This window comes from Suncus etruscus, chromosome 3, assembly GCF_024139225.1.
Source record: "Suncus etruscus isolate mSunEtr1 chromosome 3, mSunEtr1.pri.cur, whole genome shotgun sequence".
In the NCBI taxonomy this organism is placed as follows: domain Eukaryota; kingdom Metazoa; phylum Chordata; class Mammalia; order Eulipotyphla; family Soricidae; genus Suncus; species Suncus etruscus.
This window is the reverse complement of record NC_064850.1, coordinates 134,898,537-134,926,448: the sequence shown is the minus strand read 5'-3', so window position 1 is coordinate 134,926,448 and position 27,912 is coordinate 134,898,537. Positions and strand designations below refer to the sequence as shown.

Here is a 27,912-nt window from a genome sequence, read left to right as displayed (position 1 = left end):
TTATGTAGATAGGCAATTCACATTTTATTTTTTCCAGTGACATATTTACAGTTGAATATAAATTAGAGGCCTGCTTGCACACCAAAGCCAGGACCTTTGGGTGGTTCAGTCAAAGAAGTTAAACCACCAGCTGGCTCACAAGAGAAACGTCCACTCCTACAAGAAGAAAAAAAGGCAACTGTAAGTGACAATTACTAACATAAGACATTTTTTTTAAAAAAGTGATTTGTAGGGGACTGGAGCAATAGCACAGCAGTAGGGCGTTTTGCTTTGCATGCAAGACCCAGGACAGACCGTGCCAGGAGCGATTTCTGAGAGCACAGCCAAGAGTAACCTCTGAGTGTCACCAGATGTGCCCCCCCCAAAGAAAAACCAAAAAAGTGATTACTTGTAAAGTTGACTATTATTGATCCAAATATTTCTATCACTATACTACTTTATCTTATTTTTTTAAATCAAAAACTTATAATACAGCAGCTAGGGTGCTTGCCTTGCACATGGTTGACTTAGGTTCATCACAAGTACAGTATACGGGTCCCTTAGCCCAGAGCCAGAAATAAGCCCTAAGCACTTCTGGGTATAGTCTCCAAGCAAAAAATCAAAATAAAACAGAAACACCCCACTAATCAGCTCCTACTTATCCAGCACTGTATATACATGATCAGTCCATTAAATCTGTGTAATACTTGTAAGACAAGTATTGAACCTATTGATACAGAAACCAAAGGCTGCTAAAGAATGGAACTGAGAACGATAGCCAAAATAATCCAAACATGTTGACATTTTGAAAAGTCTTATTTTCGAGGTTAGAGAGATAGTACAAAGGGTAAGGTACTTGTCTTGCATAGGGCTGTGTCAGTGGCAATCCTGATTGTAATCCTTGGCACTCATTAGGTCTCCTAAACCCTGCCAGGAATGATCCCTAAGTAAAGCCAGGAGAGCACACTAAGCACTCAGATGTGACCAAAGAACAAACAAACAAACAAACAAAAAAAAAAACCACACAAAACATATAAACTGCAACAACAACCCTGTACCACCCCCTAAAAAGGGAATATACATACTGGATTCCTTGAGGAAATTGAAGATTTGGAGACTGCCCCTTAGAAATTAATTTTACTTAGATTTATTTTTGTTTGTTTTTGTAGTGCCAGAGATGAAACCTAAGGACATGATCATACTGCAAGCCATTGCTATACCACTGAATTATCTCCCTGGCCTTGTACTCCTGTTATGTTCATTTTAAAAGGTTATATAATATTAATTTTTTACAAACAGGTTCGAGACTACCGTAACCAAATAGAACAAGTCCTGATGTCGAAGTCTATGCAGAGGAACAGCAGGGAAGTTGAAGAACCTGTCTTTTCATCCCACACATACTTTCCCAGAACATCACTCAGACTCTGCCCTGTGTGACCTTTCTTGCTAGAGGCCACCTCAGCACCTGCTCCAATTTCACTCCTATTCCCTGACTTATTCTTACACCAGGTTTCAATGAAAGGATTTGTTCAATTTCCCTTTTATTTCCTCTGATTTTGTCTTTTATATTCTATTAGTCCCTTAATCTTTTTATTTTTTATATCTAGAGTTTTTATTTTCAATTTTTTTTGTTCTGTTTTGTGTTTTGGGGTCACACCTGACAGAGCTCAGGGGTTTAGTTCTGTGCTCAGAAATCGCTCCTGGCAAGCTAGGGGAACATATGGGATGCAGGGAAACTAATCACCATCCATCCTGGGTCGGCCACATGCAAGGCAAATTCCCTATTGAAGTGCTATCTCTCCGGCCCCCATTTTTTAATATTTTAAAATAATTTAAGAACCACGGTTACAAACATGTTCATAATTGTGTTTCAACCATAAAATGAACACCCCCCTTCACCACTGCAACTTTTCCACCAACATTGTCCCCCTATTTCCCTCCCCCTCCATCCCCTGGCCTGTCTTTGAAACATCCTTAAAGAGGTCTAGGCCGTCTAATTTTCTTGAGAAACACAAAAATAAAATAATAGATCTTCCAAACTATTAGTGCAAATATGTATTGTGACAGGTTGCCTACCAAGTCAAATATAAGTTAATATAAATTCACTACAATCAAAAAAGCAGTCATTGTGATGGCTCAAAGGGTTACAACATTTACTTTGCATAAGGGGAGCCCTGGGTTCTATCCTCAGCCAAAAATAAAAATAGAAAATAAACATGGGAGCCAAAGCAATAGTACAGCAGGTAGGGTGAATAGCCTGCATGTGACCGACCTGGGTTCAATTTCCAGCATTCTCTAAGATTCCACAAAACCACCAGACTTAGTAATTCCTGAGTGTAGAGTCAGGAGTAACCACTGAGCATCACCAGGTGTAGCCCCCACCCCCAAAATAAGGGAAAGGCAACCTATATACTAGAGGATATAATAAAAATTAAAAAGTGTACTTATATTCATTTAAAAAAACAGTTGTGGGTGGGGGCTACTGAGATCATTCAATAGGCTAGTACACAAGTTTGCATGCAAAAAACCAAGGTTTGAGCCCCAGTACCATCAGGAGCTAACTCCTGAGGACTGAACTGGGAGTAACCTATATAGTCAACTTTGGTTAAAGAACTCACTATAACTATGCAATTACTATGTATCATTTCCAGACTCACTATCATATACATCCATCAAACTTGAAGAATGAGAAAATTATTTTCATATGCTTGGAAGATATTCTAGAATTACCATGCCCAAATATAAACTTTATGCATCCTCCTGAGAGACGGCTGGCAATTACTGAAAATTTTGCATCTTTATCTTTGCTTTTTAGATACATGGATTAAGTAGAAAATAAATTACTAGAAGAGAAATTCTAAAGCCTTTGATTCAAATCTAAATAGTCTAAAAAATTTCAGTGAATCTTTTCAATTACTATAACATTCCTTTTACTATACTTTGAAAATGCTAAACTTTATTCCATTCAAACATTGAAATGCAATTAATTGATGACAAAAAGAGCCTAAAGGAATAGAAGACACAAACTTGGCAGGGTTAGAGCCTGGGACCCTGGTTCCATTCCCAGTACCAAATGGTCTCCCAATTACTGCCAGGAGTAGCCTCAGAACAACCTGAGGAAGTAACTGGAGTAGTTCCTGGGCAGTGGCTAGTGTGGCCCCCAAACAAACAAAAACTAACCTTTTCTTCCCCCCTAGTACTCTCATCCAGATTTACCATTTACAAGAAATTATGAATCTCTAATTTATAATCCATTCTCTAAATTCCAGCTCCTATATTCTACATGAATCCATGAAAGAGTCATAGGCATTCTGTAATTTGTAAGTCCAAAATAAGACAGTCATACTGGAGCTGGAGAGATAATTCAGCATGTGAAGTGCTGGATTCCATTTGCTGACCTAGGTTTAAATTCCTAGTACCAAAGGGAACATATGTATGGTCCAGCTCAACCCTCACACACAATTCACACACACACACCCAAAGTAACAAATCTAAAACAAAAGTGTCACTATTCTTCTCCAGAATTGTTTTATTTAATATATTCTCCATGTTGTTTAGAAAAAACACTTAGGTGCCAAAATCAAAAAAACTAGAAATCAACATAATTCACTGAATTTTAAACTATTCTCATAGTAACTAGGAAGTGATTTTTAACAATATCACCTCTTACTGAAAATATTTCAATTATCACTTTGTAGTATAAATAGAAAATTATGAACCTAAATTATTATCCAAGTCTCTCTGACCAAAAAAATTCATAAAAGGAAAAATAACCACAACTGTTAAAAGGATGCTAGGAAGACAAAATAGCTGTCATTTGGATAACAGGTAAAAATTATCTTACACAGAGTCTAAATATGTAGCTCAAAGATGGAACACATGCATTACATGTGTTAAGCCTGGGTTTGATTCTGGGTACCAAAAAACCATATTGGTTCAATGGTCAGAATAGGTCCCGAGGAAGAAGTTAAAAGGATATAGAATTTGGGGCTCAATCTTTTAATAATGCAAACTTAAAAACAGTGCAATAGAGGCCGGAGTGGTGGCTCAAGCAGTAAGGCATCTGCCTTGTCCGAGCTAGCCTAAGACGGACCTTGGTTCAATTCCCGGTGTCCCATATGGTTTGGTCTTCCAAGCCAGGAACAATCGATTTCTGAGCACATAGCCAGGAGTAACCCCTGAGCATCACCAGGTGTGGCCCAAAGACCAAAAAAAAACCCAACCAAACAAACAAAAAACAGTGCAATAGTATTACTATTTGTAGTAAATACCCCCTTTCTTTAAATAAATATTCAAGTCAGTATCAGGTGATTACTTAATTAGAAAATTTATTTTGGTTTAAACGTCCGGTTTCTCCATAACCACAGGCAACTCCTATGAATCTACAGCATAAAATGTTAAGATTACCTTTACTTGAAAGAGTCATTTGGGTTGTCATTAAACATTAATTTAAAGGTGTCAGAATGATAGTACAAAAGGTAAGGTGTTTATCTTTTATTTTATTTATTTATTTATTTTTTATCTTTTATATTTTTGACCAGGTTCAATCCCTAGCACCCCATATGGTTGGCTTCCTGAGCACTACCAAGAGTGAGTCCTGAGCACAGAGCCAGGAGTAAATCCTGAGCATCACTGGATGTGACCCAAAACAAAACTAAATTAATAAATAAATAAAGGCATACCTTGGACCAGGTTTTGGAACTTTGCCAGCCTTCAGCTCATCAATAATTTCTTCAATATCCTTAGGTGTCAGATCCTCCTAGGGGAAAAAAATTTTAAACCATCACACAAAAACTATTTCAAGATTCTATTAGTTCAATTATATGTAAAATAACATAAATTAATTAAATTAAAAACAAAAACCTAAACAAAAAGATCCCTGTAAATTCAAGAAACAAGAAAGCAGAACTGACCAAAGGTAGGGAAGGAACCCTGAGACAATGATAGGAGACATACTCAGGTAGTTCTGGAATGGGGGAAGTATGAAACTCTGATCATGAACAGTATTATAAATCAAGGTGTTTCAAATAAATAAAAACAAAAATGCCTTAAAAACTTAATAAAAATTACAGAAAAGAGATCAGTGATTACCAAAGGGAGGTAGGCATAACAGGGGAAAGGGTTAATACATATCATGGTGACTGTAGTTAATATTGTATTAGAGATATTTCCTTTCACTAAAATCTATATAAATCCCTAACACTAGTTTATTACTAATTCCTAGATTACAGATTAGCAACAGTAGCAGTAACAAGTAACTCCAACATATAGCCTATATTACTAAATGCAATATACATTAAGAGCTAATTGATAAAAAGGCAACAATTATATAAACTGGAAGAGTTCTGCATTTGAGTTCTCATGCCAACATTTAGTAGCTAATCTTTTTTTTTTTGGGGGGGGGGGGGGTTGGGTCACACCCGGCGGTGCTCAGGGGTTACTCCTGGCTGTCTGCTCAGAAATAGCTCCTGGCAGGCACGGGGGACCATATGGGACACCGGGATTCGAACCAACCATCTTTGGTCCTGGATTGGCTGCTTGCAAGGCAAATGCCGCTGTGCTATCTCTCCGGGCCCTAGTAGCTAATCTTAAACAAGCTACTCAGTTTTCTCAGCTTTGTTCCTTCATTTATAAACCTACATCAGTATTTTTGTACTAATAAGTTTAATATATATGCAGATATATATAATAGAACATACATTATAAAACTGAAAATATATACTTTATGTAGGGCTGTGAGATAGTAATGCAAGAAAAGCAGTGGTCTTACTTAAATTAACCTGGGCTCAATCCCTGGCACTACATATGGTACCCTGACCTCCATCAGTAGTGTGACCACAGAACCAGGATCTAGCCCTGAACACCACCAGGTATAAACCAAAAATCAAAAAGAAAAAATATGAAATTTTATATATAAAATACTCTCTTGAATGAGAAAAACCTGCACAGAAAAAAATAAACACTAAATTTATGATAGTTATTAGTTCTGGGAATCAGGAAAGAAAATATACTTTGGATGGGGAAAAGGGATAGCTCACCTATATAGAGCTTATTTCTGAGGAAGAGTGATAGACATAGAATAATCTAACTCATTTGGGGGATATAGAAAAAACAAAAAGATAGTATGGTAATATATCCAAAGACAACAGCGATGAGAACTAGGAGGACCAGTCCATGGTAGCAACCCCGCCACAACTAGTACAGTTAGGACAGAGAAGGGTCACTATGACAATTGTAGTTGAGACTGATCACTCTGGACAAGAACTGGGTGCTGAAAGAAGATAGTGATATGCATGATACTCCTTCATTAACCAGTGTCTAAAAGGAAAAATAATTTAGGCGGGAGTGATAGCACAGTATGTAGTGTTTGCCTTGCACACGACCATCGTTCTATCCCCCCTCAGCATCTCAATTATGATCCCCCAAGCCTGCCAGGAATTAACTTCTGAGCTCAAAACCAGGATTAATTTAAGTGTCTCTCATTGAGACTCAATCATGAACAATTTTGTAACCAGTGTTTAAAATATTTTTAAAATAGTTCTATAAATAGTAATAATAAAATTATTAAAAACTGAAATAATGTTGCAAGTGTTATCTGGAAAAAAAATTCAGTTACTTCCCATACTTAAATGTATATTCCAAGCTCTTATAATACGAGTTTTAAAATGTACTGATGGAGTTAAATATGTATATTTTTAGCATTATAGAATACTTTTAGCATTGAGTATTAAACTCAGGTCTCATGCACACATGGCTATGTTCTAAGACGGTCACCCTGGCCTCCAAACTGTCCAGATATTTGTGCAAATCATTTTTTCCTAGTAATAATATACAGGGCAAGAAACAAAATATTTTAAATACAGCATCATATACTTCAATTTATATCGCATATGAGAGGAAACACTCACATAGTAGTTGTCGTTTATTTGAACCATTGGTGCATTTACACAGGCTCCTAGACATTCCACCTCTATAAGAGTAAAAAGTTTGTCAGGTGTAGTCTCCCCAACCTTTATTCCTAGAAATACAGAAATGATCACTGTAAGGAGCAAGTTTACTAAAATAACTATATCATTTAAGGCATTTTCTTAAAAATTGCAACACATTAGATTTTCTTAAAAATGAAGAGTATTACATTTCCTAAATTAAAACAGTTATAATATTAGAATATTTTACAATGATCCTTTAAAAACAATCAAACGTCATTAATCCACTTCCAAAATTCATTATATGATACATGAGACTATTATAATCTTCATATTGACATAAATAACTAAACCTACTAAAATCAGACTGGCAAAGGTTTTCAAATATAAAATTAATGATGAAAATTCATTTTGAAGCGCAGAATTAAGGAATGCAAAAAGAAAATAAAAGTAGGTCAACCATACAATGCAGATTTACTAAGGGAAGCGCCACTAGGTAGTAAAAGTTAAAAACTTAGGTACAAGTACGTGAAACCTAGGAAGAGCTCTATTTTTCTAAAAGTTATAAATATAATATGTCCCATACCAAGTTTTGTCTGAATAGCCTCCAGGATGCTGTCGGAGTTCCGAAGCATGCAAGGTGTAGTAGTGCAGACCTGAATGTGATATTTTCCAACTGGTTTTCGGTTATACATTGTATAAAAAGTTGCAACTTCATACACTCTCATTGGAGGTACTTCTAAAACTTCTGCAACCTATAAATATTAGAAAAATCTTAATGCAGGGACCAGAGAGAGAGCACAACAGTAGGGTGTTTGCCTGGCACGCAGCCAATCAAGAATTGATGGTGGACTGACTATGGTTCGATTCCTGGCATCCCATATGCTCCCCCAAGCCTGGCAGGAGAGATTTCTGAGAGCAGAGTCAGGAGTAACTCGAACCCTGAGTACCACCAGGTTAAAAAAAAAAAAAAAAAAAAAGCTTTATTTCAGGGGCCGGGTAGGTGGCGCTGGAGGTAAGGTGTCTGCCTTGCAAGCGCTAGCCAAGGAAGGACCGCGGTTCGATCCCCCGGCGTCCCATATGTTCCCCCCAAGCCAGGGGCGATTTCTGAGCACATAGCCAGGAGTAACCCCTGAGCGTCAAACGGGTGTGGCCCAAAAACCAAAACAAAAACAAAAACAAAAAGCTTTATTTCAATATTGTTTCAATTTGGTAAAAACAGAGTCAGTTCTTTGAAAGCAGAAAATATTTTAATTGAGCTGAGCATAGCACCGAGGTAGGGCATTTGCCTTACACGTGGCCAACACAGGATGGACTCTGGTTCAACTCCTGGCCTCCATATGGTTCCCCACCCCACCCACCCCCGGGCCTGCCAGGAGCAATTTCTGAGCACAGAGCCAGGAGCAGCCCCTGAGCGCCACCAAGTGTGACCCAAAAACCAAAAAAAAAAAAAAAAAAAAGGGGGAAGTTTTAATTTTTACAGTTATCTTACACTTAAACCACAGTGCCCCAAAGCTAATGGTTACAACACACTTCTTTCTCCATCTTCTATAATTTCATTCTTTTTCTTTCAAAAGGGTAATTTTTCTCACAAAATTTATGTTTTCTCTCTAAACTTATAAATATTTCAGTATCAGTGAGTAAAGCCCTTGCCTTGAAATTTAAAAAAAATTGCTTGTTAAATGGCATTTCAGATGAGAAACAAGTTGACCTTTCTCATACCACAGATTCTATAGGAAAGATTTAAAAAAAAATAACTAATCACAGCACACTTGTGAAAAATAAAAGTAGTGCTAAATTTAATTCAGTGATATACTAAGCCAGACCACTACCTCTGAATCAAAGGGAATTTCTCAAAATACATGTGCAGCTGAAAATACATTTGCTAGAGCACAAAATACATTTGGTGGAGTCTTGTAGAGATTACTTGAATAATTTTTCTAAAGTCTAGAATAATTGCATAAATCTAAAGCAAGGGCCTAATGGGTAATTATAAATGGAGAGATGAGGTATAGGCCTGAGATAATACAATGAGTAGGGTACTTGCCTTACACACAGCTGACAGAGTTTTTTTTTTTTTTGGTTTTTGGTTTTTGGGCCACATCCGGCGGTGCTCAGGGGTTACTCCTGGCTGTCTGCTCAGAAATAGCTCCTGGCAGGCACGGGGGACCATATGGGACACTGGGATTCAAACCGACCACCTTAGGTCCTGGATCGGCTGCTTGCAAGGTAAACACTGCTGTGCTATCTCTCCGGGCCCAGCTGACAGAGATTTTAAACCCCAACTCCAACATACGTTCCCCTAAGCAAAGTAAGGAGTATTCCCTGGGCAGAGCTAGAAGCAAGCATTTGCCTTGCACGCAGCTGATTCGAACAAATGGTGGTTCGAATCCTGGCATCCCATATGATCCCCTGTGCCTGCCAGAAGCAACTTCTGAGCACAAAGCCAGGAGTAACCCCTGAGCGCTGTTTTTGGTGTGACCCAAAAACCAAAATCAAGAATAAAGGGGGTGTTCAAGGGCTACTGTTATGCCCTTCTCTATAAAGAAGATAAAGGAGATAGGGGGCTGGAGCAATAACACAGCGGTAGGGTGTTTGCCTTGCATGTAGCCGACCAAGGACAGACGGTGGTTTGAATCCTGGCATCCACACACGGTCCCCCGTGCCTGCCAGGGATGATTTCTGAGAGCTGAGCCAGGAGTAATCCCTGAGTGCCAAGAGGTGTGACCCCAAATCCAAAAAAAATAAATACATAAAAAAAAAGAAGATAAAGGAGATAAAGAAAGTAATGCCTGAGCTTCTAAATTTTGTTCTATTTCTTGAGATATAGAATATGATTTAAAACAAAAACACTGTAAGAAGAAAGTAACTCAATATTTCTATCAATAGATTAACATGACTTATATGGGTCACTCCCATCATTTCTGATTTCAAAGTATCATCAAAACTCTACCTTTTCGGTTTTCTGTATTATTAAGGGAACCAACAAAAAACACAAATGTAATTTGAGGAAGCATACAAAATGACAAGGTTTAAGGGCTTTAGATGTCTATATTCTCAGACAGTAGCCACCAGAGGAATTTCTAAGTAAGGGAAGTTACTGAAAATTACCTAAGGCCAGAATGAAATAAGTACCTTGTTCATGGCAGAGATGGGCAGCCATCCATGTTGCCTCTGTGCCAAATCCAGGACTGGAAGCACAGCTGATGCTTTATGTCCTTCTGGATAGTTTTTCACAATTGCTTCTATCCTCTACATCAAAGAAAAATTATCTGTCTTTATACACCTCAAAGACATGAAATACCTTGTAAATCGATTGTAATATTCAGTTATGTACCTTATAGTTTTCTGGTGTAAAATCAAATGGAGTATCTGGGTTATTCTCAGGAGTATCTCTGTGCTATACAAAAGGGAAAGAAGTTTTCTAAAATTAGTACAATTCCTTTGAAAGTGTTAGCAACTTTATATAGAATTGTACTATCTCTAATGGTTAAATTGTACTATCTCTAATGGTTAAACTCAACTTTAATTTCAACATGCAGCAATACAAAATACAAAAATATTAAAGAACCTGAATTAATTTTTAACAATATAAAATGACCCTGTAAGGTAAATTTAAGACCCCAAAAAAGAGGTGCATATAGCTTAATTAAAATATGAAATCGTCTACTGTAATTACTGGTGCAATATTGAATAAAATTAAGACACAAAATTTTAAGTATAGAACATATGTATATTTTTCCAAAAGAAAGCTTATACTGACAAGATGTCAAAAGAAAGCACTACTTTAGGAAAGGTGAAAATAGGGACTACCTCTATCATACATAACTGAAATTAACCAACAGCTGTTCTAACAGAACCTAGTTAAAAGAAAATTTTATTTTCTCTTCATAAAAAAATGAGCCCTTTGGAAAAAGATATATCAACAGGAAATTAAATGAGTCACACTGACATTAACACTTATTTATGTTTTGTATGTGTGATGACCCAAACTGAATCCCTTAATAAGTTAAGTCTGAGTTCTGCTTCTTCAAAAAGAGGAAACAAAAACAGAAATTTGACCTCAAATATGTGCCAAATTTGGTAAGTTTTTAGATATATAAAACAGGTTTCTGCTTATCAATAGTACAACCAACTATTAAATAACTGTTTAAAAAATTATACCACAAACTCAAATTTTAATCATACATGTTGATTAAATTACCTTAAAATACTAGATTAATCTTGAAAGCTGCATATTGCCATAACAAGGGATTGTGGTATTTTATACTTTCTGAATTGGGCACTGAAGCTGGAAGAGCTTACAACTTTTACCTGTAGTTGAACCCTGGAGACCAAAAATATAAAGACAAGAAACACTAAAATCTATTAGTTCAAACTTATTTTGGGATTCTCCAAGCCTCACACTCCTTCAGTGAGTGAACATAACTAATTTTTAGGAACGCAAAATACAACTAGAAACCAAGTTAAAATACCCAAGAATTTCACCAAGGAATATTCTAAATTCTTGTTCACAGAGTTGCGCAGGAACCCATTTAAACTTGAAGTTAGACTAGAATCACACGTCCTTTGAAAGAGAATACAAAATCAAATAAGCTATATTTAATTCCCCCAATGGCTAGCATATATACCAAATACACTGGTGTTTACTATATTTTGATTAGGCATATTTACTCAGAATCCAAAGTCTTTTCATTTGTAAAAAATCTGATACTCACCACAAATAAGGCTCCTCCAGCTCCATTTTGCACAGTGGTCTTATGAAAGCTCCTTATATGCCTTCCCTAAAAATTGAAGAAAGTTTGGTAAATCTTAAGCCTTAAATTTTTCATTAAAAAATACTTTTAAGGGGGCTAGAGAGATAGCATGGAGGTGGGGCGTTTGCCTTTCATGCAGAAGGTCATTGGTTCAAATCCTGGCATCCCATATGGTCCCCAAGCCTGCCAGGAGCGATTTCTGAGCGTGGAGCCAGGAGTAACCCCTGAGCACTGCCGGGTGTGACCCAAAAACCAAAAAAATTAAAAAATGGGCCCAAGAGATAGCACAGCAGCATTTGCCTTGCAAGCAGCCGAAGCAGGACCAAAGGTGGTTGGTTCGAATCCTGATGTCCCATATGGTCCCCCATGCCTGCCAGGAGCTATTTCTGAGCAGACAGCCTGGAGTAACCCCTGAGCACCGCCGGATGTGGCCCAAAAACCAAAATAAAATAAAATAAATAAAACTATTGATAGGCTATTTTAACTCATCCTACAAATAATTTAGGTCAGATGTAAATATTTTTGTTATAAATAATCACCAACAACAGTTGCATTGAGAGAAAAAACTAGAGATATAATTGTATATATTTGAATCATCATTTTTATAATATTTTACCATTATAAAATAAATCATCCTTTATTAAGCATTTTGCCATCATTACTAGCCCTATAATAACTGTCAGGAATACATCATACCCCTGAGCAACGCCGGGTGTAGCCCAAAAACCAAAAACCAAAACAAAAAATTAAAAAATTAAAAATGCTTTTAAGAGGGGCCAAAGTTTTATGATTGACTTTTATTATTTATTTATTTTATTATTTTTAATCCATTATTAGTTTTTATGGGGTTTTGGAATCCAAATTTTCACCATTTAGAAAATTTAAATCACAAAAATGCAAGAGTTGAAATAATAGGGCCAGAGAGGTAGAGCAAGAGGTAAGGAGTTTGCCTTGCACCCACTGACTGTGATTCTATCCCCTGGCGTCCCATATGGTCCCCAAGCCAGGAGTGACTTCTGAGTGCATAGCCAGGAGTAACCCCTAAGCCTCACTGGGTGTAGCCCAAAAACAAGTAAACAAACAAACAAAAAATACTTTTAAGAGCTGCAGAGACAGCATAGCAGTAGGGTTTTCCTTGCAAGCAGCCAATCCAGGATGGACGGTGGTTCAAATCCCGGCACCCCATATGGTCCCCCAAGCCTGCCAGGAGCAATTTCTGAGCGCAGAGCCAGGAGTAACCCCTGAGCGCTGCCGGATGTAACCCAAAAACCAAAATAAATAAGTAACTTTAAGATCTAAAATCAAGGGCCAGGGATGTGGCTGAGGGCTAAGCTAAAGTGCAGGCCTTGACTGCACACCCCGGCACCAGTACCTGCAGGAGTGAGCCTGAACAACATGACAGGAATAGTTCCTGGGTACTACCAGGTTAGGCTCCAAAACCAAAAATTAAGTTTTGAGGGGGAGGGGAAAAATTAAGTTTCTGTTCTTTTTTCTTTTTTACTATTGCTGTTGTTACCATGTCTGGGGCTGAATGGGGATTTATACTTATTGCCACACCCCGGGTTATGCTGAACTAGCTGCTGACATTTTCTAACTGACCATTCCCCAAGCCAAATCATCCCACTTATCAAACAAATTTAAAAATATCATCCATCTAAAGATGGCTGTGGTATGAAAAGGGATCAACAGCAAACAAGAATAATAATCACATCAATAAACCACATTTTTCACATCTAAGCACCTGGGATGTAACACTGATATCTAATACACCATAAATACAGCCTGTATACAAAGACAATACAGCAAAATGTCAAAAGTCCGACTTCAGAGCTAGGTTGATGGGTCAAAGGGTTCGAGTGTCCCAGCTTCCATTCCCAGAACCTGGATCCCTGGAGTGCCACAAAGAAAGTGGTCTGCATCACGCACAAAACCAAACCAAACAACGTACCTCCTCCTTTGGATAATATGTGTACATACATTAAAAAGGCTATTAGGATAAAAATATATCCCAATATAAAGTGTTTCATGTGCTGCCTGCACTAGTTAGGATTATCAGTGTTCCCCATCATTAGCTATTTTTAATAAAAATTAAAAGTACCAGCATGAGCTTCTATACATTACTTAATTCTTACAATTTCCATGTAAGGTCAAGTATTATATCCAAAAAGCTTTCAGTAAATTCTCACCACTAATCTCTGGCAAAACTCACAACTGATACTAGGACTGATGATTACAAAGTCTTATTATTAACCACCTAAACTGAACTACAGAACAGCAGCAAAGGTCTAGTAGAACGAAGCCGGTCTAGGAAACCAACAAAGAATATAGGAAAAAAAAAAGGAATACAAGGAAACCAGGCATGTATATAAAGACCATTAGAAACAAAAAGACTCACAGTTATTAGTGGATCATTTGAATTCAGTTTTGCCTGGGAATGAGGCAATTAGAAGTGGCAGAAAAGAATATAGGTAGCCAGGTTAGACTAACTGGAAAAGCAGCTTTCTCTTTTAGAGTGCAATGTGGCTGCTTTGAGGACACTGCGCAATTAGCTCTATCTTCCATCAGGCTAACCAAGGCTCTTCCTGAACATCACCTCTCCTTTCCTCTGAGGGCCCTCCAGCAGCAGTGGAATCTAACCTCCACAGTTACAATCTGGCCAAGTAGACCACGAGCAGATTCCACTGCAGGAGGCCGACCTCAATTGGAGAAACAGTTAAGGCTCTCAACTAGCAGGGTCTCTTTATCAGGGGCTGACTTTTGCCAGCTGCCTTTCACACTATAAGAAGGTCCAAGAAACAGCTGCAAGTAAGCTGATTAACATATATGTATGGCCATTTTTGTGCCTGAGATGGGGAGACTTGGCTTGGGATGCATTTTCCCCAAAAAACTCCCTTCTCCTCTATGAATAGACCCCATTTCCCTGTGGATCTGGACAATTCTTTAAACACAAAAAGTGGGAACAGAGTGGACTTTTGCCAGATCAACTAAGTGATTCACTTATGTGTGGCCACTTATATCTGTTACTTTGCCAAAAACAGCTCACAGGAAATTCTCATGGAAGATGTCTTATTACCTAGTGAGGCCTCCAGGAAGCTGGTTAGGGTCTCAAGTACAAACATCCTGTTCAGATCTAGTTCAACTAGTTAGCAAACAAGACAAGCACAATTGCTGCTGTAGATCAGAGCAATGCACAATCTAGCAACTTTATAGGTGTCCCTCCCATGCCTTTGGGAGAGGCCAGCTGGCTGCTTTATTCATGTGTGGGTGCACTGTTTGTATGTGTTTGTGTTACGTGTTGTGACTCTAGGTTTCAAGAGTTCTTTTCGAGTTTACCTCGTAGTTTGTGTTGTAGGATCTAGGTCCTGTCCCTTTCTGTTATTAGGAAGGAAAGCCAAAAGGTATTAAGTCTGGCGGTCATTCTGGCTCTGAGAGATTCAAGATTAGCTAAAACGGTTAAAATGTTTATGCTTTCCTCTTGTCCAGTGAGCGACTTTAGAAGTGCTGTTTACTGAATCACAATTAAGTTGGAAGGTTTCTAAGCTTGTTATTGAGCCTATGAAAAATTTGAAATTTTCAATCCAAATTTTTTATTGGGTATAGGTGACATGGATTAAAAAGCTAAAGAAATAAGAATATATCTCATGACTAGCAAAGCATTTTTTAACACTTGAGATCAGAAAGTATTTTAAGGTTTCAGCAGCAACAGGGAGCTTTCGAGTTTAAAACACTGCACCAAGGAGATGAAGCAATAATATAGCACAGTGCTTGCCTTGCACTCGATGGACCCAAGTTTGATTCCCTGGCACCCTAATATGGTCCCCTGAGCACACCACGAGTGGTTCCTGAGTGCAAAGCCAAGACTAACCTCAGAGCACTGCCGGGTGTAACCAAAAAACTGAAACCAAGCAAACATACCAACAAGCAAACAAAAAGAGTTGTGAGTTTAGGACCAAAGAGACAGTACAGTGGGTAAGGTACTTGCCTTGCATGAGGAAAACCTGGGTTTAATCACTAGCACCAAAAGGATTCTCTGTACCTCACCAGGAGTGATTCTGAGAATGCCCTGGACAATGCCAGATGAGGCACAAAAACCAAACCAAACAAAAAAACTCCATAAAATTTAAAACCTTGGACATAGAAGGGAAAAGTAGAATGAGCTGACTAAACCTAAAAAATACAGAAAGTCAGCTAAATGAAGTCCTCTATATACCTGTCATTGGCCGTTTATAACCTTTGATTGTTTTTCTGCTCTATAGGCTACTGCAGAGGTTCCCAAACTTATTTGACATACCTCTCCCTTCCAGAAAAACAATTATTCAGAGCCTCCACTGAAATCTACCTTCTTTCAAGGAAATAGCATCCTCCCAATTAAGCAGACTTTAATGGCCTCCCTCCTCCCCCAAAAAATATATTCCAACACCCCAGAGATGGGCACAGCCAATACTGTTCACTCTGAGAACACTGAACTAATGAAAACTCATTGGAATCTAGTTCATATTCTACTCAAATGACTACACTTCACTGAATTCCCTTAACCGTTGTACTCTCTCTGTAGCCCTATAAAGAAGTGGTTTGTGTGGTTTTTGTGTCTTTGGGCCACACTCAGCAATGCTGAAGAGTATGTATTGTTAGGAGTAGGTTTACTTTATTAATAATTACAGTAGTAGTAGTAGTAATAATAATAACACTCAGCAATGCTAAAGAGTATGTATTGTTAGGAGTAGGTTTTCTTTATTAATAATTACAGTAGTAATAATAATAATAATAATAATAAACAGTTCTCTTTAATAAACAAGGCCATGATCTGGTGGCCATTGATTCTGATTTGTTCTTTCAGTGTTTCAGAAGGAAGATTTAAAGCAGGTGATCAGAGGCTGGAGAGACAATATATAGTAGGTAAGGTTCTTGTTTTACAAAAGAGTGGCCCAGGTTCAAGCCTCAGCACTCCGTATGATGGTTCCCAGAGTCTGCCAGTAGCCAGGTATAGCCAAAAAAAAATTTCTCTGAAGTTAAGTAATCTTAAATGACACTGTGTAAAGTTCTTTTTCTCCTCAAAAACCTGTTGTTAGTGATCATTTCCATTTTACTTTTGAGGAACTTGAGGCTAATATATAGTAACTGACTCATGCCATATCATATAATAAGATTTTTCCTGTTGTTTGGTATTTTCTTGGGTCTCTGACGCATTCTTCTGGGTCCTGGATCTCTCGGCATTATCTGGCCCAGTGATGCGTTGCTCTTGGACCAGCTTAGCAGAGGCTACCAAGGCCACTCCAGTGGTGTTCAGAGAACTATGCACTGCAGAGAATTGAGCCCAGGGTCTCAAATGCCAGGCATGCACTCCAATCCCCTGAGCTATCTCCCAGTCCCCAGAAATGAAATGTGAGCCCAAGTCATTTTCGTTTAAGCTTTCTCTCTTTATAAAATGTTGTGATAAAACTTTTCATAAATTGTTCATGATGATAAAAATTAAAATTTCATATTTCTACCCATGCTCTACTGACTCTTTGATAGGTCCTAATGTTGGGTGGCAGGGGAGTGAGTACCAGAAATCAAACTCCGAGCCTCACAGGAGTCAAAGCTCTTCTACTTAGCTGTATCACCAGCTCAAGCCCTGGTTTCACATGCCCAAACTCTCCTGGAAGGGGTCCCTAAGCACTGAGAGGAAGTGACTCCAGAAGTGCTGGTTGTGCCCAGCCCTTCCCACAAAACCCACACATACAAACCATTTTTCTACTGCCCAAGTAGCATTATTATCTATTATCTAATCAAAGAATATCTGACAGAATCTTCTGACAAAAGGCCACAATCCAGTCAGGGAAAAAACAAACTGACAAAATCAGAAATCTCTTTTTTTTTTTTTCCTTTGGTTTTTGGGCCACACCCGGCAGTTACTCCTGGCTCCACGCTCAGAAATCGCTCCTGGCAGCTCGGGGGACCATATGGGATGGCGGAATTTGAACCAATGACCTTCTGCATGAAAGGCAAACACCTTACCTCCATGCTATCTCTCTGGCCCCAGAAATCTCATTATTGAGAAAGGAATAAACTACTGTCAAACAACTAAGAGTCCTTGCCTTTATTAAGATAATATATTACTAATAAAAGTAAAAAGAAATAATACCACTTAGGGGCCAGAGTAAGGTAGGTAAGGCATTTGCTTTGCACCAGCCAACATGGGTTTGATCCCTGCTATTCCTTATGGTCCTCTGAGCCCACCAGGAGTGATTTATGAGTACAGAGATTGGAGTAACCCCTGACCACTGCCAGGTATTCTTCCTCCTCCCCCAAAGAACTTACCATTTAATGGCCATAGAGATAGGACAGGTGTTAAAAAGCATTTGCTTGCACATGGCAAATACTAGTTTAATCTCTGGCACTACATACCGTTCCCTGAGCATGACCAGGCTAGTCCTTTGGGACTGGCTTCAAAACAAAAGTAACTGCTAAAACTGACGACACTTTTTAAAACTTTTTAAAACTTGAGAATCAAACACAAATGTTTTATAAATTTAAACTTGATTTCCTTTCTAATCCTAAGAACTAAAACTCAGATAAGCATTATTTGTTTAAATTCTGGTTGGGGGGGCCCAGAGAGATAGCACAGCGGCATTTGCCTTGCAAGCAGCCGATCCAGGACCAAAGGTGGTTGGTTCGAATCCCGGTGTCCCATATGGTCCCCCTTGCCTGCCAGGAGCTATTTCTGAGCAGACAGCCAGGAGTAACTCCTGAGCAATGCCGGGTGTGGCCCAAAAAAATAAAAAAATAAAAAAATAAAAAATAAAAAATTCTGGCTGGGAATGTGGCTCCAGGGCTCCTCTGTGTGATGCATAGATTCACTTACTGCCCCATCCCCAACTGCTAGGTGTGGCCCTGCCACAGAACACTAATTCCTATTGCTACTTACTCTACTATGAGCTTGAAAATGTTGATGATCCCAAGGACAAAAAATGCTAGGTAATTTTCCTAGCCAAGGACCTTTGTAAATATACAGTTTATTAAGGAATACAATAGAAAGGAACTTCCTTTTCCCTATCTCCATATACTAAGAATATGAACTTTATGGTACTGTAAGTTTAACATTTAAATATACCAGGACACTATTTCTAATTTTTCAACTGTTTCTACCCCCAATGTATTATATCCCCTTAGAAATAAAAATGCTTTGGCTATTTTGTGTAATTAAGTTTTTTTTTTTTTTTTTTTTTTTTTTGGTTTTTGGGCCACACCCAGCGTTGCTCAGGGGTTACTCCTGGCTGTCTGCTCAGAAACAGCTCCTGGCAGGCACGGGGGACCATATGGGACACCGGGATTCGAACCAACCACCTTTGATCCTGGATCGGCTGCTTGCAAGGCAAACACCGCTGTGCTATCTCTCCGGGCCCGTAATTAAGTTTTTTAATCCATTTCTCCCCTTATGATTTACTCTTCACCTCCTTTTAACTTTCCCAGCCTCAGAAAGTCAAAGTTGTTTGTGTAGTTTAGGGGATGGGGACTCAGAAGTGCTCAGAAGGCCTCAGGGCCCCTCCAGGTATTCTTGGCTAACTCAGTCTGGAGCTTAAGGGAGCCCCTAAGGATGCTATCTGTGCTTCTCAGGCCCTGCATGTGGGCCACCTTCTCTATCCCCAAAGTAAAACAATATATATTCAGACACAGTAAATATTTAATGGTTTCTGAATAAAAAATATTTCCTACAACTAGCTTATAACATGCTTTCTGACCTGACTCAAAAAGGGTGTCAGGTTTCCCTACTGGAAAACCAGAATGATGAGTTCAATGAACCTAAAACTTATTACAGTATGACTGGTTGCCAAGACCAGTGGAGTTCAATTGTCAACTCTTATTTAGAAGAGACTACATTCACACATCTAATACAAAGATCTAAATTTGTTGTGTGAATCACTGGCATACCAAAACTCACTGAACAAATTTACAAGTGTTCATTTTCTCTTTCTCTTATGCAGTTTTTGCTGTAGAATGGTCTCTCAAAGATAACCCACATCCGTATCTTGAGTAGCTGCATTTTAGTTCACACAGCAGAAGAGAATGAAGGTTGTAGATGGCCGGAGAGGGAGATCATTCTACTAATATCAAGATGTCAGGGTGGACCCAAGGTCCTTTAAAGTGGGGAAGCAGAAGCAAAGTCAGGAACACCTTACCAATACTTGCTGGTTCTAAAAATGTAAGAATAGGTCAACAAAAAAGGGCAGCTTTCAAGTCAAAAAGTCAAAGAAACAGATTTCCCCCTAAAGTCTGTCTACAGAAAGAACTTATTGACTTACTTGTGAACATATAAATTTTAGCTCAGTAAGGGCCAGAGAGATTGCATGTAGGTAGAGCATTTGCCTTGCATGCAGAAGGACGGTGGTTCAAATCCCCGCATCTCATATGGTCCCGAGACTGACAGGAGCGATTTCTGAGCTGAGAGACAGGAGTAACCCCCTGAGAGCTGCTGTGTGACCCAAAAACAAAAAAATAAAAAATAAATTTTAGCCCAGTGAAACCTCTGCACTTAAAACCTGCAAATTTCTAATGCAAGCTGGGTTACATCAGAAAGTATATGTAGACCCGACCCCCCTTTCCCCCTTTCCTCCGGATCTCCAGGTGGGTTTCTGGGAGGAGCTGATGGGGCACCCTGGGTTTTCCCCACTCCCAGGCCGGGTCTGGGGACCGGCCTAGGTTGGGCTTAAATCCCTGCCCTTGGGGCCTGGGAGGGTCTCTCTCCCTTCCTGGAGCAGGATTTTTAGCAGCACGGGCGGGCAGCTGGCAGACCTCCGCATGTGCCAGCGGCCTTTTGGCCTGGCCTAGGGTGGGGGGCCCGGACCTGGGTCACCCGACCCCCCTTTCCCCCTTTCCTCCGGATCTCCAGGTGGGTTTCTGGGAGGAGCTGATGGGGCACCCTGGGTTTTCCCACTCCCAGGCCGGCTCCAGAGGTTGGCTTAGGGGGTGGCGTTTGATCTGGGGGGTGGCAGATAATTGCTCAGCTATACTCGGGCTGTCACTGGCAATTTCATACTAGTCTACATTTTGAAACCGCTCGGGGGCTAGCGCCCCCGCGCGATCATATGCTCCTCCCAACCATCAGTACCCCAGATTTACCCTTCTTAACTTCAGTAACTCACAGCTTTAATCTCTGACCAAAGACATACAGTAGATCTTCCAAATCCCAGAACTATTTAGAAGGACACAAATCGAACACATATTGAACACATATATCTTTTGAATATTTTATGATTATTTTCTTTAACTGCTGTAACTCTCTATATATTCTCCTACCATGATGTTTCTATCCACTTTTCATCTTGTCTTTTCTTTGTAAGCTGTTCAGTAAGGATTGTTGGTGGAACTGTCCCTCAGTTTGATGCCTATGATTGAACTATGTCATGGAAATTGCTGGTCTTGTTCCTATTGCCTCCAGATGCACCAATAACGCTTCATGGCATTGATCCTTGTTTGCATAGACACATTAAAATGGGAGAACACTATACATACAGATTAGTTATTATCTAATAAATCTCATTACATTGTACCTTACACCCTGAATATTAATATAATGACCTGGCACAGGCCTCAGATGAATGGGCATTCTCCATTCACGCTGGAACCAGGCAAGCTATCTACGAAACATCCAAGGTCTTTTATAGCAACAGTTGGAAGCAGTCCTCTACCAGGAAAGACACCACCAAGGGTGTGACATCGACCTCCTTAAAAGACACTTCCGTTTATACTGAGAAGATGTGACAACAACAATGACCTGTGAGAAGACATGACAACAACAATGACCTGCTCTACAGGACATGGTTCTCTCTATTGCCCCTTAAGTGTGAGGTGAAACGAGAGGATGCTCTGCACCATCCTGACTGCAATATGGGATATGCAGACTCCAGGATCTTTAATACAGAAACATGATACCAACAACAGAGACTATGTGAGGAATGGAGGTGTATTGCCACTACAGACGATGACTTGAATTGGACAAACTAGTTTGCCTGGAGCCTAGAGTCAGTCCTGTGCCAGGAAACTTCAGGGGTAGGGTCTCCATGTATTTAGACCATAATTTGTCTTTCCATGTCCCTTATGTTTTGGTGGGCCTATGCAAACAAATGCCACTTTAATATCGTTTTTTACTATGTTCCCTTGACTCCAATCCTTAAGAAAAACAACCCATTAAAACTTTTGAGGTTAACTTAAACTAGTAAGCATGTGCATGGAACTAGATAAATGTACTTTGCCCTCAATGTTTAAAGAGTTACATAAGTCTAATATCTTTAGATTATATGGTGTGCTGCTAAGAAACAATATGTACTACAACTGGGGATTTGAGGGACAAAGTAACTGTATTGTACATGGGTTCAGTTTTGTTTTTCTTAATGCTCTTTGGCTGAAAGTTCAAGGCTGGGATATCATCGATGGGACTACTGAGAATCCTGTTTATGGGTGGTTGGGCTTCCACTGTAACTTTACCCTGTCCTCTTTCTTTGCATCTTTGTTGTCATAATTAAAATTAAAAAAAAATTAAAAAAAAAAAAGTATATGTAATCTGCTACAGTGACACAAAATTAGTATCAACATACAGGTACACAGACCCCTTTACACACTTCTTTTTTTTTTTTTTTTTTTTTTTTTTTGGTTTTTGGGCCACACCCGGTAACGCTCAGGGGTTACTCCTGGCTATGTGCTCAGAAGTTGCTCCTGGCTTGGGGGACCATATGGGACACCGGGGGATCGAACCTCGGTCCGTCCAAGGCTAGCGCAGGCAAGGCAGGCACCTTACCTTTAGCGCCACAGCCGGGCCCCTACACATTTCTTTTAAAGAAAAAGCTCCCCTGGGAGTTTTGAAGTCAATTGAAGATAATGCAAAATCAGATTTAAGAATCTCGAAGGCAATGGGAAAACATTTCATTCTACAAAACTTAAAACTTATAAAGACACCAGTAAGTTTCTACTTCTAGTGTAGCTAGTTAATTGTCAGGCCCAACCACCAAGTAACTACTATAAACTCTAAACTATTAAAAAATAAAACATAAAAAAACAACTCAAATCAAAAAAAAAAAATGCAGGCAAAATAAGCCTATACTCAGAACTGAGCTGCTGACGAGGGAACTGTATTGCAGTTTAAGTTCAATTTAATTAACTACCTGAAACAACAATTAAACAGTCTTTGAAAGACTTTACAAAACCCAGAGCCAGTGATCAGGAACAACTGTACAGTGGGCAAGCTGCTTGCTTTTGCATGCAACCAACCAGGATTCGATCCCCAGCAAACTATATGGCTACCCTAGCCTGCCAGGAGTGAATCCTGAGTGCAGAGCCACTCCAGGTGTGGCTCCCAAACAAAAACATTTAAACACACACACACACACACACACACACACACACACACACTCCAGGTGTGGCTCCCAAACAAAAACATTTAAACACACACACACACACACACACACACACACCCCACTACACTACACTACACTAAGCAAAAAAGAACCCACCAGAGTCTCTACAGTATATAGATATACAACACACACACAAACACACACACACACACACAAAACACTACACTACACTACACTAAACTAAACTAAGCAAAAAAAAAAAAAAAAAAAAAACAAAACACCAGTCTCTACAGTATATAGATATACAATGTCCAGGAAGCAATCCAAAATAATTTAACATTCAAAAGGGGTGAGGGTGGGATGGAAACAACCCATTTAATAAAACTATGTACAATTCAAACAAAATCATCACGAATAAGGACACCAATGAATGAAATAAAACTATTAGCAATCCAAATGAAGGCCGGAACGATGGTGCAGCAGTAGGGCATTTGCCTTGCACCAGCTGACCCAGGACAGGCCGCAGTTGAATCCCCCAGTGTTCCATAAGGTTCCCCAAATCAGGAGTGATTTCTGAATGCACAGCCAGGAATAACCCCTGAGCATCACTGGGAGTGCAACCCCCCCAAAAAAAAAATCCAAATGAAAATTCTAAGTTGAAAACACAATCACTGAAAATGTCTTCATCATCTGGGGCCAGCACAATAGCGCAGATGAACCTCAGTTCTATCCCCAGAGTCCCATAGGGTCCCCCAAGCCAGGAGTAACCCCTGAGCATCAACAGGTGTGGCCCAAAAACAAAAACAAAAACCAAAAGAAAATGTCGTCATTACCTTTTGTAAGTTTACTAAAAACAGCGTGGTGAGGCAGTAATGAGTTGGAAATAGTGACAAAAAGTCAAGAGTAATAACTGAGAAAAAGAAAAGAATAAGCCTAATTTTTATCTGTATAAATCATAACATTGGGCAATACTTAATAAGCACTCAATGAGACATGACTGTGCTTTATAGAAAAAATTAAAAACAAGGCACTGAAATCCATAGGTAAGTCTTCCAAACACTTCTTGTCACAGTATCAAGCTCCGGATATTTTTAAGCAATGGTAAACCCAAAAATCCCATGGCTGAGGAAACTAATAAAAATAAAAGTTAATAAAGCAGAAATTATAATGGAATGATTTTTTTTTTTTGGAAAATATAGATGATTTCTTTAAAGGCTTATCTTACAAAAGGGACTTTTGGTGGGGGGGGAGAGAAACACTCATTAACCCTTTCCTGACTTTTGGAAGGCAGCTATTCACCTCTATTCCCCCTATACTGTACCAACCACGGTTTCTTGATATTTTGCTTTGATATATTCCTTTTTGTCAAGACTAGAAGGTCATGATTGGCTACGTGTTAGAGAATAACCTTGTAATGGAAAACTGAGCAGCATTTTATTTTGTTTTGTTTTTTGGGCCACACCCGGCGTTGCTCAGGGGTTACTCCGGTCTGTCTGCTCAGAAATAGCTCCTAGCAGGCACGGGGGACCATATGGGACACCGGGATTCGAACCAACCACCTTTGGTCCCGGATCGGCTGCTTGCAAGGCAAATGCCGCTGTGCTATCTCTCCGGGCCCTGAGCAGCATTTTAAACTGCAGAAGGGTCCAAATTAATCCTACTCCATTAGGAATTTCCCTTTCCCCACACCCCAGCACTATCAGGTACAATCCCCAAACCAGAAGTCAATATACAAACGTTTACTGAGCTGAAGCAATAGTACAGTGGGCATGGTACTAGCCTTGACCACCGCTAACTCAGGTTCAATCCTTGGCACCCTATATATAGATCCTTGGTTCTATATATAGAACCTGCCAGGAATGAACACTGAGCTCCCCAAAACGAAACAGTGTTTACTGATAAAGGAGTCAAAGATATTATGGGGGAAATAGGCTACAATGTAAACAATGCCATTCAATGTGTATTAAAAATCATTTTCAAGGTAAGCAAATGTCAAAATGTTAATTAACATTTTGGTAATGTCCAGATTGACAGGTTTTTGTGTGTGTGTGTGTGGTTTTTGGGTCACACCCAGCAGTGCTCAGGGGTTATTCCTGGCTCCAGGCTCAGAAATTGCTGCTGGCAGGGGACCATATGGGATGCCGGGATTCGAACAGATGACCTCCTGCATGAAAGGCAAACGCCTTACCTTCCTGTTATCTCTCCGGCCCCCAGATTTAACAGTTTTTATTCCATTTCCTTTTCTTACTACAAGTTATATATAAAAAAATCAAATTTATTCATCAGCTCAGTATTTACTATACACCAAATTAATGCCTACAAGATAGGAAAAGTTGCAGAAACTACCACAAAAATGTCTGAAATTTTCTCCATGACCTGGTTGTTGTTCTCTTTGTTGTTAAAACTGCTTTTCAATTTATACTTGGCCTCAAATAGAAACAAACAAATCTATGCATCTATTTATTTTCTATTATTCATTTTTTCCTTTTTTGGTTTTTGGGCCACACCTAGTGAGGCTCAGGGGCTACTCCTGACTATGTGCTCAGAAATCTTTCCTGGCTTGGGGGACTATATGGAATGCCAGGGACTGCAGTCCGTCCTAAGTCAGCGCGTGCAAGGCAAACGCCCTACTGCTTGCACCACTGTTCCGGTCCCTATTTTCTATTATTTTTACTGGTCAACAGGCCTGGTTGGTCCTCATCTCTCCATGCTCTGGATCCAAACAAAACCATTCTACCCTGGGCATCCAGGGCCCTTCACTGATTACCTACTTTCAAGATAAAACCAAATTCATTGGCATGGCATGCAAGGAGCCTCAATAATGAGCCCCTGCTTTCCCCTCATTTCTTTTTTGTTTTGGCCCACACCAGTGATGCTCAGGGGCTGCTCCTGACTCAGTGTTGGTGTTTGGGGGTGAAGGGGGAGATCATGCGTTTTAGAGAATCAAACCCTGGACTCATGCATGCAAAATATTAGCACTAGTCAAGTCAGTGTTCACTCTTTCTCTTCCCAAAAAAAGATCTTCATCATTTCTTTAACACTGTTTCAATCACTCTTACAAGCAAATAAATTGCCCAAATCTGTTATCTCTAAATGGTGAAATAATACCAATCTTGTAGATGAAATTAGGAATGCAAATATTTTACACCTCCAGGAGGGACCCGGCAAAGAGCCAGCAGGAGTCACCAGCAATGACCTGTAAAGGAGAAACCTCCCGGCCCTAATTTTGGTTTTGTGCAGTGGCTTTGTGATTATGGCTTACTCTTGGCTATGCTCAGAGATCATTCCTGGCAGGACTCAGCGTCCATGTGTGATGCCTAGATAGAAGCCGGGTTTTGTACATACAGGGCTAAACTAGCTCTCCAGACCTCAAGATTTTTTTAGACTAAGTATTTAACACTCTCAGCATATATAAGTGTAATCCCTAAATGTTAGCTATGCTTCTTAAATTACCTAGAGTGCAGCTGTACATGAGCCACAGGAGGATCTCAACCATTCAAGGAAAGATCCTAAACTTTGCAAAACTGAAATATTCCCTCCTCACAACTGAGTCAGAAAAACATCCCAAGGTCATGGAGTTAGAAAGGGTAGAGAAGCCATTATCTAAACTCATGTCTAACTCCAAAATCCTAAATCCATTTTATGCACCATCCCTTCTGCTTTTCTGCATGGGTGCTATGGAATGGGGGTGAAGGCCTGGCGGGGGCTGGACTGCCTTTCCAATAAAGGCCCTAATTTTCAAAATCATTTCTGAAGGTCAGAGAGCTCGAAGAAGGCTTGTTGAGTCTGCAGAGGCCCAGGTTTCACCCCTGGCCGCCTCGTGATCCCCCCAAGCACCCAACTCGACGCCCCTTGAGCACCGCTAGGTACGGCTCTCTAACAGAATCGTTTTCTGAAACCTGCAATTTTTTTCCCCAATAGTTGAACGCGTGTTTCAACTTAAAAATGCACTTTCCCGGGACTACAGAAAGATGGACTCCGCTCTTTTTTTTTTTTTTAATTTAAATCCATTTCTAAAACAATGCTATTCAAAGGCCAGAGAAATAGCAAGGAAGTGGGGGCGCTTGCTTTGCAATTGCAGACAGACAATGGGTTCGAATCCCGGCATCCCATAGGATCGATCCCCCGAATGAGCCTGCCAGGAGCGATTTCTAAGCGTAGAGCCCGGAGTAACCCCTGAGCGCTGCAGAATGTGACCCCCCAAATAAAATAAAATAAAATAAAATAATGCCATTCCTTTGCTAGATGCAATGTGTCATGGGGTGCTGTGCTTTCCGAGCTAACTGGTGGCTTCTGAGAAGCACTTTTTTCAGAAAGCAAAATACAACCAAGGCAATAAAGAAAAATAAAGAAAACGTACTTTGCAATGGGCCTGCCAACGGGGGTTTAGCTAAGAGCAAGCAGGGAAAGCAAGCCACGGGCCTCCATGCCCAGAGAGTGGAGTTCCAAGCCGACAGTCGCAAGGTCGCCGCCAGGCTGGCTGCGATCGACCCAGGCAGGCCCGAAGTCACGGACCCCCGAGCGGGCCCCCCTCCCTCCTGCAGGCTCAATTCAATGGGGCCTGGAAGTCCCGGCCAAGGCGAGACCCGCGCTCCCAAGGCCGCCCCCACCCGGGCTCCTGCGGGCGAGGCCCAAGGCCGCGGTGTCCTTGCCACGGCCCCCGGCTCCGCACGCCCAGCGGAAATGCAGGCGCGGAGGGAGGGAGCGAGCGAGCGCGAAGGGCGGCGGCCCTGGCCCGGCTCGAGGCGAGCCTCCTTACCCACTGGGCGGCGAGGCGAGTGGCGCCGGCCTGGAGCGCCGCGGAGAGGAACATGGCGGGCCGAACCCTGGGCCTAGCCTTTCCCCGGAGCCTTTCCCAATGGCCACAATCCCCAGCGGCCCGGGACGCACAGCGTGCGCGCTCCCGAGCCGCCACGTTTT

General features: G+C 40.2%; 1 protein-coding gene across 1 annotated transcript; it reads right to left on the bottom strand.

Annotated features, from left to right (window-relative positions):
* Positions 1-27,912, bottom strand: NDUFV2 (NADH:ubiquinone oxidoreductase core subunit V2). Its single transcript, XM_049770141.1, has 8 exons — positions 27,752-27,912; positions 11,624-11,689; positions 10,243-10,305; positions 10,041-10,157; positions 7,492-7,660; positions 6,888-6,997; positions 4,662-4,738; positions 1-156 (listed from the first exon to the last, which is right to left on the bottom strand). The coding sequence occupies exons 1-8, from the start codon at positions 27,803-27,805 to the stop codon at positions 63-65; spliced, it is 750 nt and encodes a 249-aa protein (XP_049626098.1). The 5' UTR covers positions 27,806-27,912; the 3' UTR covers positions 1-62.

Coding starts and splice junctions, on each gene's coding strand:
- NDUFV2 (XM_049770141.1), bottom strand. CDS start 27,805: ATGTTCCTCTCCGCGGCGCTCCAGGCCGGCGCCACTCGCCTCGCCGCC. Junction 11,690..27,751: donor CTCGCCTCGCCGCCCAGTGG/GTAAGGAGGCTC, acceptor TTCAATTTTTAG/GGAAGGCATATAAGGAGCTT. Junction 4,739..6,887: donor AAATAAACGACAACTACTAT/GTGAGTGTTTCC, acceptor TTTTTCCCCTAG/GAGGATCTGACACCTAAGGA.